The sequence below is a fragment of the Rhinopithecus roxellana genome, chromosome 19 (assembly GCF_007565055.1).
Source record: "Rhinopithecus roxellana isolate Shanxi Qingling chromosome 19, ASM756505v1, whole genome shotgun sequence".
Lineage (NCBI taxonomy): Eukaryota > Metazoa > Chordata > Mammalia > Primates > Cercopithecidae > Rhinopithecus > Rhinopithecus roxellana.
In genome coordinates this window covers 56,682,658-56,701,915 of record NC_044567.1, presented here as the reverse complement: position 1 = coordinate 56,701,915, position 19,258 = coordinate 56,682,658, and the positions used below count along the sequence as shown (strand labels likewise).

The window sequence follows — 19,258 nt, the reverse complement described above, 5'->3', positions numbered from 1 at the left end:
CTGTTCTTAATTTCTCACTTGTTGAAAAATTACCCCAAACAGGAGGAAGACAATTGTGCAAATTCCATTTGATGACTGAGCAGAAGCTCCCGGAGCCCTGGGATGAAGTGAGCAGCACTCCCGGGGGCGAGACGTTGGACATTATTTTTATTTTAACATCTCATATCGCCCCAGGTTCTCTGAGCCAACACCCTCAAAGGGGACAGACAGAGCCAGAGAGGAACTTTTGGGCTGATTACAAGGATTAGGCTGGCCTTGGGAAAAGTCTAAACATTTTTGAAACACAATTGGAAAGTAATCCAAACTGGGAAGCCTGCAAGCTCAGGGTTCCCAGTTAGAACTGCCTGTCCCAAGTTAATCTTGCTTCGTTTTTTGGGCATCATAGCAAAAAAAAAAAAAAAAAAAAAGGCAAGAATTTTTGTCCCTGTCGGGAGAAGAGTCTGCTCTGTGGTCCCCAGACACCTAAGGAAGTTTTTTGGAAGGGAGCCTCTGGCAACCCTTGCAGTTCGCATTCACAGGAGATGTGCCCTATTTTCCACAACAGGCAGCCTCGCCACCAGCCCCAGGAGGGAGGAAGCTCTCTTCTCAGTGTCTGCAGGTTTATTCCTAAATGCTACGGAAGCAGCAGCTGCCAGGGGAAGGGGATACTGCTCAGCCTTTTAAAACTCTCGTGTAGGCTGGAAATCACAGCCATGACCTAAAAAGGCAAAGACCAGATATGCTGAGCTCGCCGCGAATGCAGTCTGCACGCAGCCGCAGGATTTGTCACCACTCAGCCATGTTTAAAAAAGCCAGTCCAGGCAAGACAGCCACAGGCTCCTGCCCGCAGGTGATCACAAACACACTTCACACTGCCTTATGGCTTTTGCAGAGCAAGTGCATATAGCCCGGTCTTGTGTGACCTTCACAGCCAATATTCATTATAATGCCCTCTCACCAATATTGAAAACAGATGCTCAGGGGATCGGTGACTCGCCCAGTGTCAAAGTGCCAGGTCCAGATCAAGGCCCTGCAGATCAGGTCTTCTGTGGACGCTTTCAATCCCAGGCTCCTTTCATTTCAAGTGGACACGTCCTTCATGTCCCACGGATTGCCACCTCTTCCCTCCTGTTCACGCAGGTGAGAAGGAAGGAGCTGGCAGGCAATGCCCTTCCAGGTGGGCTACAGGGAAGGTTCTTTTCTCATTAGGTTGATCCCTTGGCTTCCCTAGTAAAATGGGGAGCTGTTGAAAAGAAAGAATGGAAACGAGGTAATGATCCTGGAGCCTAATGGAAGGGCCGCAGCCAGCTTTCCACTGTTGAAAGGACACAGGACTTCCCAAATAGTTTTCATGGCAAAACGTCCATCCAGCTACTAAGGAAACAGGATGGACTCACACGTGCATGAGAGAAATCACTTGGCAGTCACTGGAAGAGCAGGCTGTGAGGGGAACGGCAAGGACAGAGAAGGGAATGTTCACAGGATAGAAATTCACAGGGCAAGAAGGGTTCCAAGTCAGAAGCGAAACACTTTACACATGACAGAGACTCTACTGCAACTGGACATGCCAGGACTGGGCTCGGGCGGCCACATTCTGCTCCCACACGTCGCTTCCTTAGACTGTCAGGGAAGGGAGGGCAACCACTGGGAGGGGCCAAGGTCACGGGCCTGCTAATTCTTTCCTAGAGTCTGTTCTGTTTTCTGTCAGCAGTAAGGAAATACATTCTAGCAAATGACATCCAGTAATGCTCTAATTAATGGCAGTATTTTGTGCTCCGACATGCAGGGAGAAATCACTTCCAGATGGAGAAAATGAAAGCTATTTACACAGACAAAAAAAATCCCTTTAAGGAAATTTGTATCTCCCAAAGGTGTAGAACTTTGAGGGTCCAAGAGGCTATTCTGATGAATCCTAAACTGGGAATTTTTATTTAATATATAATCGAACCCCTCATGTAGGCCAGCATTTCACATGTCCATGTTTCTAAGGCTTTTGCTTCAATGGCCCAGTGCAGCTCTATTTTATTTTTAGGGATCTGACTTGGAGTTGGCAAGAAGTGTGAGACATTTGCTGTCACCCTCAAGCAGGCAGGTTGTGGCAGGTTGTTCCAAGTGCTCTTCCTGGGGAAGGAATCCCATTTCCAGCTGTGCACTTGCGGCATTTCTCCTGGCATTGTCAACAGGGAACCGGGTCTCCTTATCCGAAGGCAATTCAGGAAGGGTTGCTGCTGTACCCTGCATCAGGCAGCAGCCTCGGACCTGCCCTGCGTGCCCTGTGTTGGTCATGCTGGTCTCGGCTTGTCTGCTCTCAGTCCTGTCTCATCTGCATGGAGGAGCCACCCTAGACATAAGAAATCAGGCACCCCTTCTCGGGGATAGGCAGAGTCCTGGGTACTGGCTCTTTGTTCTTCGAGAGAGGAAGGAGTGGCGGTTAAGTTAAGCTTCAATCCCTGAGCTGGGTTTGGAGACCAGAACATCTTGTCCACTACGCCTCCTGTTTCACTGTTAAGAGTCCACACAGGTTGTTCTCTGGCCGAGGCACCGCTAAGCCAGCTTTCAGAGAAGTCCCCATAGTAAGAGCAGATTGAACTCTTTATTGATTATACCAATTATCACTATTTATTTTAAACCCAAAGTGACTTCAAAGTTGCTTGTTTTTTGGTTTTTAAAGGGGCTAGAGAAAATGGACTGAAGGGAAGGAATGGGCACAGTATCTAGGTTTGGCTGAATCACAGAGCTGTTGGCTGCTGCTTTCATCCATGGGTGCTCCTTTTACTTTATTATTATTTTTTTTTAGAGAGTCTTGCTCCGTCGCCCAGGCTGGAGTGCAATGGCATGATCTTGGCTCACTGCAGCCTCTGCCTCCTGGGTTCAGTGCGATTCTCATGCCTCAGCCTCCCAAGTAGCTGGGGTTACAGGTGCCCACCACCACGCCTGGCTTATTTTGTGTTTTCAGTAGAGACAGGATTTCACCACGTTGGCCAGGCTGGTCTCGAACTCCTGACCTCACATGATCCACCTGCCTTGGCCTCCCAAAGTGCTGGGATTACAGGCAGGAGCCACCGTGCCCGGCCTATTTTTTTAACAGAGATGGGGTCTCACTCTGTTGCCCAGGCTTGTCTTGAAGTCCCGGGCTCAAGCAATCTTCCCACCTCAGCCTCCCAAAGCGTGTGAGGCACTGCACCCGGCCTAAGGTGCTCCTTTGATACATTATTTTTGAAGTGATGTTAATAAATAAAGCTTCTGCTTGGGGTTTGGTCATCAAAAGAAGAATCCTAATTAGTATGTTCAGAGCCCAATTCCTGGCATGGTCCCCACCAACAAAAGTTGAGTCTCGCTGTCTTCCAGGCTGGAGTGCCATGGTGGGACCTCGGCTCACTGCAACCTCCACCTCCCGGATTCGAGTAATTCTCCTGCCTCAGCCTCCCAAGTAGCTGGGACTACAGGCGCCCGCCACCTGCCTGGCTTTTTTTTAATTTTTATTTTTAGCAGAGACGGGGTTTCACCATGTTGGCCAGGCTGGTCTCGATCTCCTGACCTCAGGTGATCCGCCCACCTCGGCCTCCCAAAGTGCTGGGATTACAGGCGTGAGCCACCGCGCCTGGCCCAACCCAAGTTTAAAATGAAAGCTGTTATTGGTAAAGAATCCACCACGCTGGTACCAGTTCAAGTGCAATGTCGGCACACTTTGAGCTTAGAGTCAGAAACACAGGCACGCATGAAAACGTGCGGCAGGAGCCCTTTCACAAAGCAAACCTCTCTCTGCTGCAATGGCTCTTAACAAGGTGCAAACATTATAATTACCTACGGGACTTCTAACCTGTATGCCAGGCCCCATCCAAACTGACGGACTCAACATCTCCAGGCATGTTTTTTGTTTTTGTTTTTGTTTTTTTTGAGATGGAGTCTCGCTCTGCCGCCAGGCTGGAGTGCAGTGGTGCGATCTTCGCTCACTGCAGCCTCCACCTCCCAGGTTCAAGTGATTCTCCTACCTCAGCCTCCCAAGTAGCTGGGATTACAGGCACCCGCCACCACACCCAACTAATTTTTGTATTTTTAGTAGACAGGGTTTCACCATGTTGGCCAGGCTGGTCTGGATCTCGTGAGCTGGTGGTCCGCCCGCCTCGGCCTCCCACAGTGCTGGGATTCCAGACACAGCCCCCGCGCCAGGCTGGCATCTGTAGCTTTTAAAAGGCCCCAGGTGGTTCTGATGCACACCCCCAGAAGAGAAACACAGCGCCTTTACACAGTACTCAGTCCCCATCAAGGAGACACTGAACAGAACTCCTACTGACATCCACTGGCTCCTTGGGGATTACTGACAATGTAATAAATCAAGGCAGCAACTTCCCTGGCTGTGACCACCAACTGTGGAAAACAGGAGCTTGACAGCTCAATGCTGTGATGGAACCGTCCGGAAAACGACTCCTCACCAACGAACCAAAAAGAGAAGCGGGGATCTGTACACAAAATGCTGGGAGTGACAAGAACCAGGTGTGGGAGTCCACTGGCTTTCCCAGCTCTCCCGGGTCGAGGACAGACGGCTGAACTGGCCGTGCTATTTGGAGATGGGCACCATCACCCCTTCTCAACTGTACAGCTCAGGCTGCGTAACCACAGAAACCCCGTGGGCTGGGGGGCCTTCTACAGGGCTTCCCGGGGGCTCTCCCGACCCCCTCCCTGCCCTTGTCTTACTTGGAATCTTTTCCTCACAGACCTCAACTAAAGGCTGCACGCCCTTCTCACACCACTTATTTTCTCCTCCACAGTCTCGAATTTGAGATGCTCGATGCATGAGAGTCATACCGGCTAGCAAGGACATTCTGGAAGCCGATGAAGAAATGAGGCTCAGGATCAGAGCTGGACGGCGTCGGGGAGAAAGGTTGGCAGAGAGGGCAGGGGCACAGAGCAGTGGTTATGCTGGGAAACAAGGTGGGGACGAGGAAATCAGGTTTCCAGGTAGATTTTCAAACCTTATTCCTACTATATGGCTGTTACGAGTTTTACAGATTTTCAGGAAATTTCCTCTGTCCTGAAAACTTTTTGAGACAGGGTCTTGCTCCCTCACCCAGGCTGGAGTGCAGTGGTGTGATCTCTGCTCAGTGCAGCCTCCGCTTCCCGGATTCAAGTGATTCTCCTGCCTCAGCCTCCCCAGTAGCTGGGATTACAGGCGCCGCCACCACACCTGGCTAATTTTTGTATTTTTAGGTGAGACAGGGTTTTGCCATGTTGGCCAGGGTGGTCTCGAATTCCTGACCTCAGGTGATCCACCCGCCTCAGCCTCCCAAAGTGCTGTGATTAGAGCCACCACACCCGGTCAAGTTTTTTTATTTTTGGTTTCACCAGGTTGCCCAAGCTGGTCTCAAACTACTGAGCTCAAGCAATCTGCCCACCTCAGCCTCCCTAGCAGTTGGGACTACAGGTGCATGCCACCACACCTTGTAAATTTTTATTTTTGTAGAGGTCTCTATGTTGCCCGGGCTGGTCTCGAACTCCTGGGCTCAAACGATCCTCCTGCCTTGGCCTCCCAAAGTGTTGGGACTACAGGCATGAGCCACTGTGCCTGTCAAGATATCATTCTTGAGCAAAAGCAGGCAGCAACAACAGTGGTTGGCTGTAGCTGTGGTCACGGTTAACTGAGGCTTGGTTTCAAGGGAACCGAGTGAATCAGGGTAACAGCTCGATATGCTGCCTGTTCTCTGGATGCAGGATGATGCGAGAGGCCGGGAGCAGTCTCTTTGGCAAGCCCTGCTGCAGAGAGCCCGGGGTGGACAGGAAGGGCAGGCAGGGCAGGCTGCGTGCCAGGCCAGGCTCTCAGCCTGGTGTTTAAGGTCCATATTCTGTTCCTGAGGCATCCAGAACCCCAGGCTCCTTCTCATGACACGGGAACATACAAATGGGACACTGCACATCACCTTTGCTATTTCAGATGACACTGGCAAGTGCTGTGGACCTGAAGATGAGTGGGCAGAAAGGGATTCGAGGGGATGGACATCCTGAGTGTTCCCATGGCTTCATCAGATGAGAAAGCCTAGGAAACGTTTTCCAAGTGAACTTCCTGGTTTCCCTTCCCCAGAAGCCAGGAGCAGAGTGGGAGTAAAGAAATGGAGGAAGGGGCCGGGCACGGTGGCTCACGCCTGTAATCTCAGATACTCAGGAGGCTGAGGCAGGAGAACTGCTTGAACCCAGGAGGCAGAGGTTGCAGTGAGCCTAGATCATGCCACTGCACTCCGGCCTGGGTGACAGAGAGAGACCCCGTCTCTAAAAGAAAAAATAAAGGAGGAAAGAATCTGCTCACACAGTCCAGTGAGTGTGCCAGGCAGAGCCACTGTCAGATCTGGGTCTGCCCTTACCCAAGTCAGGAGCCCCAGGGCAGACAGGACACCTGCTTGAAGGCCTGGCACATACACCCTTCCTGGGTGACAGACACAGAGGGCATCTCTCCTTTGGAGACAACTCAGAACAGCAGGAACACAGGGATAACTGGTCATGTAAGGTCATGACAAGTATCAGAAACAAAATATGGGCCAGGAAACTGGGATTTCCATGGGAATACGCCTGGTTCCACTGCCTCCATGAAGAACCTGTAATCTGCCACTTCATTAACTCAGGCCCTAGGGCCAAACCCAGAGATGGGAGAGGAAACTCAGCTCTTGCAGAAGGTGAAACCTCAGCCAGCCACAGAGGGAGGGAGTGGGGAGGGAGGAGTGAGATACAGGCATCCTTGTTCAAGTTGCCTGGACGGGTGGGAGCATGGTGGGGCCCGTGTGTCAGAGGGTGCGACTGCCATGGGGAGGCTACATGAGTCAAGGGCAGCTTAGGGACCTTCCCCCGACTGCTGCCTCTGCTTCGGGAACCAGAGATCATCGAAATCGCCCTCTCAGAGCCCAGCCCTTGCTCAGCATCTCCGATTAGGGCAGGAAGTGAGACAGGGCCTGGGAGAGACTCTAACAACCCACATGTCCCCGAAAGCTTGAAGACCAACGATGTGAGAGTGCCGGGGAGCACAGGAGGGGTTGGGGGCTTCTGAGGAACGGGGGTCGCCGGCCAGGAGCAAGGGCCCCTTGCTGCTGCTACAGTCTCTTTTTAATGAGCTTCTCGAGCTTGCGGATGCGGGACGACTCTTGCTCTGGTGTTGGTGCCGTCAGGGAAAGTGAGCCGGAGCTTTCCGCCCCTGAGGGCGGTGCGGGGAGCCGCTGGCGCAGGAGTTCCAGCATGCTGCTCTGCTCGCTTCTCTTCAGCCCCTGAGGTTGAGAGAGGAGAACCGTCAGGAAGTCTGGGCCAGAATGGCCCACAGGGGAGAGCGCAGTACCTGGGTACGGGGTCAGCAGAGGCTCTGCAGACAGCATAGTTACTCCAGGCTGAGGGCGAACCCTTTCCTCAGGGGACTCACCAGGCCTGGGTAGTAGTGTGGGAGAAAAAGAGAGGGGAAGAAAAGGTAAAGGAAGAGAAAGAAGGGGCTGAGAGAGGAGAAGGGGCAGGTCAAGAAGGGGCTGAGAGAGGAGAAGAGGCAGGTCCAGACGGTGGGAAGGACAACACTCCTGTGCTCATCCCCCTGCCCCATCCTCCCTGTGCAGGGAGTCTCAGCAGGGCATGCAGGGCCTGTCGGAATCCCGAGGTGCAGGGGCCTGGGGCTATCCTCCTCCAGAGGCTTCTCGGAATCTGGTTTGCTGTGTGGAATCAGGCACATGCATTTTGAGAAAGCCCCCAGGAAGCTACATCCCAACCCCCCGGGTGAAGAACCGCTGAGTGTGAGGTGGATGAGCAGGTGTGGATGAAACAGGATCCTGCACTGACCTTCATGTCCAGTATCTTCTGGAAGGTTTCTGTGTTGCAGTCTGTGAGGAGTTTGATGTAGTTGTCAACAAACACCACCAACGGTTCATGAGGGGCCATCACTACCTACGGCGGAGGAGACAGGAGCAGGCCCCTCAGGAAACTCACTCCTCACTTGCCAGTCGAGCGCAAAATGGATTCTGCGAGGTTTCCTTAAGCAGCAGCAACCCAACCTACAAACGCCCCAATGGCCCATCTCATCTTCACACGCCACTAGAGCAATGTCCTAAATTTGCTGAATCCTAAATACACCTGTGCTGCTTTGTGAAGTACAGGTTCCTGGACCCCTCCTCTAAAGACTGTAATTCAGTAGGCCTGGGTGGGGTCCCAGGTGATTTTTAAACTATCAGAACCATTTGGGAAACTCTGCGTGAGAGGGTCTCCTGCTGGAGGCATTTCATGAGTATATGGTACTTGATTCTTCTGCCTTGATGTACTGTGATTCCTGAGAAATGGGTGGCAAAAAGAGCTGGTATAAGTAAGTGGATTTCTGCAAAAACAAAAATGCCAAAGCTGCCTCACCTTTTTGAAGATTTAAAATCTGGAACTTCACGTAACGACTCAGTTAAACTATCAATTAACACGCAAACAAAGGAACTGCACTGCACCCCTCGTTCATTTCCATTTGGTTCTGGAATGCAGTATCTGATTTTCTTTCCCCAGCAGACTGATTTGTTTTGAATTCCTGAGGCTGAACCAAAGAGTGGCGAGGAGGAGTTCACTCAGGCATCCTCTGCAGATAATTCCCAGACCGCATGCTCTCCTCCCCAGCAGTAAGCAGCAGGGGAAGAACATGATGAGGCAGCTTCATCCTCACCCACATGGGCTGCTCCATCCTCACCCACACGAGCTGCTCCATCCACCCACATGAGCTGCTCCATCCTCACCCACACGAGCTGCTCCATCCTCACCCACACGAGCTGCTCCGTCCTCACCCACACGAGCTGCTCCGTCCTCACCCACACGAGCTGCTCCATCCACCCACACGAGCTGCTCCATCCTCACCCACAAGAGCTGCTCCATCCTCACCCACACGAGCTGCTCCGTCCTCACCCACACGAGCTGCTCCACCCTCACCCACACGGGCTGCTCCACCCTCACCCACACGAGCTGCTCCATCCTCACCCACACGGGCTGTTCCATCCTCACCCACACGGGCTGCTCCATCGTCACCCACACGGGCTGCTCCATCCTCACCCACACGGGCTGCTCCATCCTCACCCACATGGGCTGCTCCATCCTCACCCACATCCCACCGGTGTCTGATGCCCTGCTGCCACATCCTACTCCTGCCGTCCCTGAGTCATCTGGTTTAGGAAGTGTCCTGAAGAGCCTACAGGTCCTGGGCTTTTAAGACCACATCGCCACAGGACCATCTGTTCTCCAGGCCTCATCCCCGCTCTTCCAAATAGCTGGAAACCAGAGGCAGATGCTCAGGGCTTCAGACGTTCCTCACCCAAAGTACAGTCTTTTGTTAAATGGAGCTTTTAAAAATCCATTTGCTGATTAGATTCAGTTACTACAACATCTGTTCAGAGTTCATTTAAAGTGGTAGAGTACAGAAAGCCAGAAAGGCTGATGTGGAAGGGAGGAACTGAGGGCTGTGCCTGACATTCCTGCTGAGAAGCAGAGCCCTGACATACACTGACTCACAGTGGCGACCACCTACCCTCCAAGCTTGACTGCATCTGATTACAAGAGAATCCCACAACAACAAGAAATTCATTTGTCAGAAGGAATTCCTGAGCCCCAGTAACTATCCACAGACTTTCAACAATATCTGATGAGGCCAAAATCCAGTCCAGCCCAAGAAAGTGGACCGTGCTTTGAGGCCGGCGAGGACGGGACCTACCCTGTGCTTTCAAAACCAAAGCTTCTCGGAAAAAGAGATTGAATAACCAGCCCCTTTTAACAGAATCCCCGGGAAAGACACAAGGCATCACCTTGAGGATCATCTCAGCCCGGGTCATGCCTTTGACAACAATCTTGGTGTAGCTGGCGGGTGCCTTCCTCACCACCTGCGAGCCAATGGATGGGAGATCGAGCAGGACCATCTTCAGCGAGTGGGTGTCCAGCAGCAGCTGTGGAGCAAAGCAGAGCATTACCGGCCCCTTCCAGTGACCCAGTGCCGAGTGGACCCAGGCCAATGAGTCATGTTTTTCTCATGACTCACGTAACACATTCTCGTTGCAAAAAATTTGGGAAATAAACAGAAATATACAAGAAAAAAATTATGTATAATTCCCATTACCTAGGAAAAACGACATCAAGGAGCCGGCCTACGTGTACGTCTATAAAAAACTACATCGGGGGCCAGGAGCCGTGGCTCCCACCTGTAATCCCAGCACTTCAGGAGGCCCAGGCAGCAGGATCGCTTGAGTTCAGGAGTTGGAGACCAAGCCTGGGCAACACGGCAAAACCCCGCCTCTACAAAAAATGCAAAAATTAGCCAGGCGTGGTAGTGTACACCTATGGTCCCAGCTACTGGGGAAGGCTGAGGTGGGTGGATCGCTTAAGCCTGGGAGGTTGAGGCTGCAGGGAGTCAAGATTGTGCCACTGTTACTCTCCCAGCCTGGGTGACAGAGGGAGAACCTGTCTCAAAAACAAATCACAACCCCTCCATAAAACTAAATCAGAATTATACTGTATGTATATACTATTTTATAACCTGTTTTTCTCACTTAATATATACAATTTTTATATTCTATTTTCCCATCTTTGTAGTCTTTAAAAAACAAATCATGGTTTTTAACTGCACTCTAGCCTGGGCCACACGGCGAGACCCTATCTCTAAAGAAGAATCGTGATTTTTAATGGTTCTGCAGTACTCTGTGATGTGTGCGGCTGTGTAAACTTTAAGATCTTTCCAATGGAATGGACCCATTTACACCTCTGCCAGCAGTGTAGACTGCACCCTTATCAGCACTGAAAACTCATCAAATCCTGATTATTCATTAGGCAAAAAAGAGTAACTCATTATCGTTGTACTTTGAATTTCTCTGGATGTTATTGAGGATGTAGGAGATTTACCCAAATGTAAACAATGTATCCTGGCAACAATCTACCTTTTCCTCTGTTTGCTCTGGTTCTCTGGGATGCCAATTATCTAGAAGGACACCCATAGTCCTGAAGGCCCACTGACTGCTGGGAATGACATGAGGAACATTTTGTCACATTTAATCTGCGTAAGGCCTTACCCACCCTGGAGGTTATTTATCGTTCCCATTTTACAGATGAGAAGAAGTTCCAGAGGATTAACAACTCGCCAGACTCATCTCATGCGACGGACAGGGATAGACAAAAGGTGGACGGGAAGCTGGAATTCTATTTCCGATTGCCAGGTAAATGTCCCTGGGTGGTTTTGGCGTCGAGCTCACACTGACTCCTGCTGACTGCCCTGCTCTGCTGCCACCATTGCTTTTGGCAACCAGGGAGCAGAGAAATGGCTGAAGCCAGAAGGTTGTACTCTGGCCTGTTGAGATGGCTTAGGAGAATGGAACCACATGGTCACCAAGCAGACAACGGCAGCAGTGGGGTGACAGCTCCCAATGCCACCACTAAACTCCAGTGATAACGGCCAAACTTATGTTCAGGGCAAGGCCTGTACTCTGCCACTGCCTGCTTCTTTGGGAAAGCCTTCTGTCATCCTATCAGGCAGGTGAGAAATGGGACTCTTCAGGCCCCGCGACACTTTGCATCCTCCAATTTCCCATTTACTTTGCTTTGGACAGAAGAATGAATGACTAAACTAAGTAATGAGAGATACTGTGAACTTAAGGGTTAAGGCAATTATAATTTTGACAGTGGTAGAAACGTGGGGAAGGCGTCAGTGTTTCATGTGGAATAATTTAGATGTGGTAAGGAATTACACCAAGGTCAGAGCAATTTCATGTGGTTCTGCGGCTAGTCAAAGGCCTGCACCACACAGGTCATTCAACTGCAGCCAGCAAAGTGCAGGGCATTTTGGACCTTTCTGGATTTCCAGAGATGGAAATTCTTACTATCCCAGTGTCTGCTTTGTTGAAAAGGCCAAGGGCTCAGAGAAAATGGTATGTAAACCTCCAGGAGGGGGAATGGCACAGATTGCCCAAGCCCACATGAAGAGCCTGGCGTGAGCACACTTTCCAGAACTACAGTGGAAATGACTGCTGCTCTTCCTCCAAGGAGCCCAGTACAAGCCTCTAAAGCATTCCAGGTGGATTAAATTCTTAGATATACAAAGAAAAACTTTAAGAAGAAAATACAGGGTGTGGTGGCTCACACCTGTAATCCCAGCACTTTAGGAGGCTGAGGCAGGTGGATCACCTGAGGTCAGGAGTTTGAGACCAGCCTGGCCAACATGGAGAAACCTCGTCTCTACTAAAAATACAAAAATTAGCCAAGTGTGGTGGTGCATGCCTGTAATCCCAGCTACTCGGGAGGCTGAGGCAGGAGAATCGCTTGAACCTGGGAGGTTTGCACTACAGCCTGGGTGACAGAGCAAGACACTGTCTCAAAAAAAAAAAAAAAAAAAAAGAAGAAGAAGAAAAAAATACAGAGATTATTTTCATTGCTTATGGGTGGAGAAGAATGTCAAACACGAGAAAAAATGAACCACCTACCCTAAAATGAAAGGAGTATCAGAAGAAACAAACAAAGTAAAAGACAAGACACAAATCAGGAGAAGATATGTGCAACATTGACAAGGGAACAGGGTTCAGAACATGAAGATTCCTACACATCAACAGGAAAAGGACAAACTATCCCAACAGTAACACAACAGGCAAACAATACCAACACTGAATTCACAACAGGCAAACAATATCAACACTGAATTCACAACAGGCAAACAATACCAACACCGGATTCACAACAGGCAAACAATACCAACACTGAATTCACAACAGGCAAACAATACCAACACCGGATTCACAACAGGCAAACAATACCAACACTGGATTCACAAAAGAGGAAACTCAAATGCCCAAAAGGCATACGAAATGACACATCACCTGATTAGTAATTGGGAAATGCAAATTAAAGCCACAGATGTCCATAATACACCCATCAGAGTCAGAGGTAAACAGGTGATAAATCTAGCATGGGCACGGCCACACTGAAATGCAGACTCATGGTGAGAACAGAAGTTAGTTCAAGCACATTAGGGGAAATTTAGCAACATTTCCTTAGTTGGAGATGTATATAACCCGTAACACAGCATTTATACTTATATCCATTAGAGAAATTCTTGCCCACGTAAAAACGTTCCCTGCATCTGCTATTTATAAAAGTAAAAGTTGGCCGGGCGTGGTGGCTCAAGCCTGTAATCCCAGCACTTTGGGAGGCCGAGACGGGCGGATCACAAGGTCAGAAGATCGAGACCATCCTAGCTAACACGGTGAAACCCCGTCTCTACTAAAAATACAAAAAACTAGCCGGGCGAGGTGGCGACGCCTGTAGTCCCAGCTACTTGGGAGGCTGAGGCAGGAGAATGGCGTGAACCTGGGAGGCGGAGCTTGCAGTGAGCTGAGATCTGGCCACTGCACTCCAGCCTGGGTGACAGAGCGAGACTCCATCTCAAAAAAAAAAAAAAAAAAAAGTAAAAGTTTGGAAACAACCTACACGTCCATCAACAGTGGAATGAATGAACAAATGACAGCGCATTTGTCCAATGGAATATGATGCTGAGGTTAAAATGAATGGATGCACACAGCATGCATCAACATGCATAAATCTCAGAAAATAGTAAGTTGGGCAAAAAAAGCAAGTGGGGAAATTATATGTCTAATGCCATTTATATAGTTTTAAAACATGCAAAACAAAATCATATATCATTTGTGAATATATACACATATAACATATCAAAACACATATGAGAATAAAATCAACATCTGGACAGTGTTTACTTTGGGGCATGGAGGCAGGGATGGACAGGGTGGGGTTCATGGGGGCGGTCTTCAGCAATAACAGTAATGATTTACTTTACATAAAAATGATCTAAAGCAGGCTGGGTGTGGCGGCTCATGCCTATAATCCCAGCATTTTGGGAAGCTGAGGCAGAGGGATTGCCTGAGGCCAGGAATTCAAGATTACCCTGGGCAACACAGTGAAACGTTGTCTACAAAAACAAAAATAAAAAAATTAGCCAGGTGCAGTGGCACACACTTGTAGTCTCAGCTACTCAGGAAGCTGAGGTGGGAAGATGGCGTAAGCCCAGGAATTCCAAGTTGCAGTGAGCTATGATGGCACCACTGCACTCCAGCCTGGGAGACAGAGTGGGACCCTGTCTCTTAAGAAAAGAAAGAAAAAAAAAAAAGGGCCAGGCGCAGTGTCTCACGCCTGTAATCCCAGAACTTTGGGAGGCTGAGGTGGGCGGATCACTTAAGGTCAGGAGTTTGAGACCAGCCTGGCCAACATGGTGAGACCCCATCTCTACTAAAAATACAAAAATTAGCTGGACATGGTGGTGCACACCTGTAATCCCAGCTACTCAGGAGGCTGAGGCAGAAGAATTGCTTGAACTCGGGAGATGAAGGTTGAGGTGAGCTGAGATCACGCCACTGCACTCCAGACTGGGTAACACGGTGAGACACTATCTCAAAAAAAAAAACCACACAAAAAAAAACGATGGAAAGCAAATGTGGAAACATGTTACATATTTTGCTGAGCCAGGTGGTTAGCTACTGTTTTTTACATTAGTTTCTGTACATTAATTAACTGGAATTTTTGTTTAAAGAATACCATTCAGGACTCAACTCTGTCTTCCATGTAGCACATTTTGAGAGCCTTGTCAAAATCAAAGCCATGTCTTAGCATTCATTTGTTGGTAGGAAAAAAAACCAGTCATTATATTTTAAAGCATATGGAGATATTTCCTACTTTTTCTACTTCCCAGAGATATATTATATGCATAAATAATTGTATAGTCTTAAGTGACAAGAAGGGTTTGAATGCATCAGACATAATTCTCTAGTGTCCCTCATATACAGGGAGATATGACACTTTCATTCCCTGGCCAGTCACCATAAAATTCTGTCTTTACCAGACAGCTGAGAGGTGAAAACCCTGGTCTCAGGTTTTATGTAAAGCAAGGCAGTCAGAAAAGGCGGGAACGAGCCTGACAGATTTGGCAGCTCTCTGTGGGAAGTAAAGACAGAAAGGTCCCATTTATCATGAAAATCTGCTAGTTTTCATCTTTGAAACAGTTGATAATTCATCTTCTTAGGCATGAGACATTGGGTAAGAGGTGGCTATTGCCAAATTCGTTTCTGCCTCAGCGATAATTTCTGGGGTGGTGGGGCTGGCTAATGTTGCTGACAGGCTGCCGGGCTGCGAGGGTGGCCAGTATGCCATGCCCATGAACGCCGATCACACAGCAATGGAAATCTTTGAGAGGCGCTCTTTGCTTCTTAAGGAGCCTCCTACAATTCTTGGGGACATGGTGACTATCAACAGTGATGAAAATTTGAGTAAATAAGAAACAGGCCCACACTCCTAGAAGACAAAGAACCATGTGAACAAAACCACATATGTGAACCATACTGGTCCCACCAGAGAAAGTTCTTCAGGGAGGTGGCACAGGGGAGAGAGCTCAGGCTATCAGGAGGGATGGACCAAGGTGGACACATGTTGTACTTCTTTTTCTTTTTTAAAAAATTAGGTATAACTTTCACAGAGTACACAAACACCACGTATGCCGTTCGATCAACATTCAGACGCGTGCACACCCTGCTGCCTAACAGAAGACAGAGCACACTTGGGGCATCTCTGAAGCCTCCCTCATGCTCTCGTCCAGTCAATGCTGTCCTTTCCCTCCCAGCAAACTCTCCTGCCCTCTATCACTGTAGCTTATTTCCTGCTCATGAACCTGCTGTGAACATTCGTGCACATGTCTTTGGTGGTCATAAAGTCCTCATTTCTCTAGGGTGGAAGCTACTCAAGAGTGGAACTGCTGGATCATTGGGTAGGCATATGTTTGGCTAATGCCTAGGAGCTTTCCAACGTGGCCATGCTCACTTCCATTTCTACCAGCACGTAGGAAAGTTCCAGCTGCTCCACATCCTTCCCAACACTTGGTATCATCAATCTTTTAAATTATTATTATTATAGACAGGGTTCTTTCTCTGTCACCTGGGCTGGAGTGCAGTGGTGCAATCACAGCTCACTGCAACCTCAAACTCCTTGGCTCAACTGATCCTCCTGTCTCAGCTTCCCGAGTAGCTAGGACTACAGGCACGTGCCACCACATGTGGCTAATTTTTAAATTGTTTTGTAGAGATGGGGTCTTGCTGTGTTGCCCAGGCTGATCTCAAACTGTTGAGTTCAAGCAATCTTCCTGCCACAGCCTCCCAAAGTGCTGGGATTATAGGCAAAAGCCACCACACCTGGCCAAGGCCTTAAGTACTCAAAATAACCAATCCTTTCTTTTACGGTTAGTGCTTTTAATGTTTTGTTTAAGGGATCTTTGCCTAACCCAAGGTCATAAAGATATTCTCTTATATTCTATCTTCCAGAAGCTTAATTGCCTTATTTTTTACAGCCATAATCCATCTGGAATTAATTTTCTAAAAATGGAAATATAATTCAAAAACCACAAAATGTACCTTTTGGAAGTGTACAATTCAGTGGTTTTTAAGGTCTATTCACGAGGTTGTGCAGTTGTCAGCATGATCTGGTTTCAGAACACGTTATCACCCCAGAAAGAAACCCTTACCCATTAGCAGCTATTCCCATCTCCCCCTCCCTCAGCCTTTGCCAACCATTCATCTACTTTCTGTTTCACGGATGTGCCTGTTCTGGACATTCCATAAAAGCAGACTCACACAATAGGTGGCTTTTCCTGTCTGGCTTCTTTTGCTTAACATGGTTTCAAGACTCTTCATGCTGTAGCATGAATGGGTACTTTATTCCTTTTAATGGCTGAGTAATATTCCCCTGTATGGATAGACCACATTTTGTTTATCATCAGCAGATGGATATTTGAGTTATTTCTACTTTTTGGCTATTATAAATGGTGCTGCTATGAATATTTGTGTGAAAGTTTTTCTGTGAACACGTTTTTTTTTTTTTTTTTTTTTGAGACGGAGTCTCGCTCTGTCGCCCGGGCTGGAGTGCAGTGGCCGGATCTCAGCTCACTGCAAGCTCCACCTCCCAGGTTTACGCCATTCTCCTGCCTCAGCCTCCCAAGCAGCTGGGACTACAGGTGCCCGCCACCTCGCCCAGCTAGTTTTTTGTATTTTTTAGTAGAGACGGGGTTTCACCGTGTTAGCTAGGATGGTCTCGATCTCCTGACCTCGTGATCCGCCCGTCTCAGCCTCCCAAAGTGCTGGGATTACAGGCTTGAGCCACCGTGCCCAGCCGAACATATTTTTTTCAATTTTTTTTTTTGAGACAGTCTCATTCTGTCACCCAGCCTGGAGGTACAGTGGCACAATCTCGGCTCACTGCAATCTCTGCCTCCCAGGTTCAAGCTATTCTCCTGCCTCAGCCTCCCGAGTAGCTGGGTTTACAAGTGGAAGCCACCGTGTCCGGCTAATTTTTATATTTTTAGTAGAGACGGGGTTTCACCATGTTGGCCAAGTTGGTCTCGAACTCCTGACCTCAGTTGATTTGCCTGCCTCAGCCTCCCAAAGTGCTGAGATTACAGGTGTTGAGCCACCATGCCCTGCCTTTTTCAATTCGTTTGGGTATATATCTAGGAGTATAATTGCTGGGCCCTGTGGTAACTCTATGTAAATGCCAAACTGTTTTCCAAAATGGCTGTACCGTTTTGCATTCCTACCAGTAATGTATGAATGTTCTCATTTCCCCAAATCCTCTTTGGATTGATTTTTTATATATGGTATGTGGCAAAGGTCAAGATAAATTTTTTTCCAATATGGATATCCAATTACCCAGCACTATTTCCTGAAAAGACTCTCTTTCCTAAACTGAATGATGCCACTTTGGTCATAAATCAAGTGTCTACATATGTGTGGGTCTATTCCGCAGCTCAGATCTGCTCTGTTGGCCTGTTTGTCCCTGGGGCCAGTGCCACACTATTCTAATTACAATACTATTACAGTAAGTCTGGATACCCTGTACACACACACACACACACACACACACACACCCCTCTGCTGGCATTCTACTGTATCTATAAATACAGTTACAGTATTTCCTAATTACTGGTACAGTAATTAGGATTGAATTGTATCTACAGATTAATTTTGAAATAATCTACCGCTTCTTAAATTGTTATTTATTTTTTATTGGGCAGCCTCCTCAGCCACAGCAGGCTCAGAAAGACTCCACATTTCTCTCTTTCTCAGTCTTTCTTATCAATGAACATCAGCTATCCTGTCATTTTAAAGGTCTTTGTGGATTCTGTGTCTTAATATTATACAGTTTTCTGTGTAGAAGACTTGTATATTTTTGATAGATTTACCCCTAGGTATTTAACGTTTCCTGATATTATTGTAAATGATTTCATTTAAGGCTGGGAGCCATGCCTCAGGCCTGGAATCACAGCACTTCGGGAAGCTGAGGAGGGTGGAGTTTGAGACCAGCCTGGGCGACACAGGGAGGCAGACTCTGTATCTACCAAAAAAAAAAAAAAAAAAAAAGAGCCAGGCGTGGTAGCACATTTCCTGTAGTCCCAGCTACTTGAGAAGTTGAGGCAGGAGGATGGCTTGAGTCCAGGATTTGAGACTGCAGTGAGCTATGATTGTGCCACTGTACTCACTCGAGCCTGGGCAACAGAACAAAAAAAGAAAAAAGTATTTCACTAAAAAATGTTCATTTTTACATTGTTTGCTGCTGGTATATAGAAATATATTTTAAAACACTTTCCTTACAGCCAGCAACATTGCTAAATTTATATTCTTTTTTTTTTTTTTTTTTGAGATGGAGTCTGTCACCCAGGCTGGGTGCAGTGGCGCAATTTCAGCTCATTGCAACCGCCCAGGTTCAAGCAATTCTCCTGCCTCAGCCTCTCAAGTAGCTGGGATTACAGGCACGCAACACCTCACCTGGCTAATTTTTGTATTTTTAGTAGAGACGGGGTTTCACTGTGTTGGTCAGGCTGGTCTTGAACTCCTGAACTCGTGATCCGCCTGCGTCGGCCTCCCAAAGTGTTGGGATTAAGGGTGTGAGCCACTGTGCCCGGCCTGCTAAATTTATATTCTAACAGTTTATCTGTAGATCCTTTTAGATTTATCACTCATAATCACATATTCCATGAAAAATGACAGCTTAGTTTCCTCCTTTCTAATCTGTATATATTTTGTTTCTTTTAAAAATACTTTATTTTTTGCCTTGTTGTCCTAGCCAGGACTTCAACGACAACATGGGACAGAAATGGTGACGGCGGACATTCTTGTCTTATCCTTAATCTCAAGGGAGCGAAAAGCTTTCATAGGTGAACACAGCCATAAGACTAACTAATGACCCTGCAAATCAGGGATGAGCCCGCAAATCAGGATGC

The 19,258-nt window shown here is 48.2% G+C and overlaps 1 protein-coding gene across 3 annotated transcripts in view; it reads right to left on the bottom strand.

Annotated features, from left to right (window-relative positions):
* Positions 1–5,309: 5,309 nt before the first annotated feature.
* The window catches only part of VPS53 (VPS53 subunit of GARP complex), a 168,820-nt gene continuing 154,871 nt past the window's right edge, over positions 5,310–19,258 (bottom strand). The window contains exons 20-22 of one of the 3 annotated variants that reach the window (XM_010373479.2): positions 9,759–9,896; positions 7,777–7,881; positions 5,310–7,223 (exon numbers count right to left, since the gene is read on the bottom strand). In XM_010373479.2, the coding sequence (XP_010371781.2) occupies positions 7,053–7,223; positions 7,777–7,881; positions 9,759–9,896 (414 nt within the window). In that variant the 3' untranslated portion in view covers positions 5,310–7,052. Of the gene's footprint in view, positions 7,224–7,776; positions 7,882–7,914; positions 8,261–9,758; positions 9,897–19,258 lie in introns of those variants that run through there. The other 2 variants (XM_030924067.1, XM_030924066.1) reach the window with 2 other exon arrangements.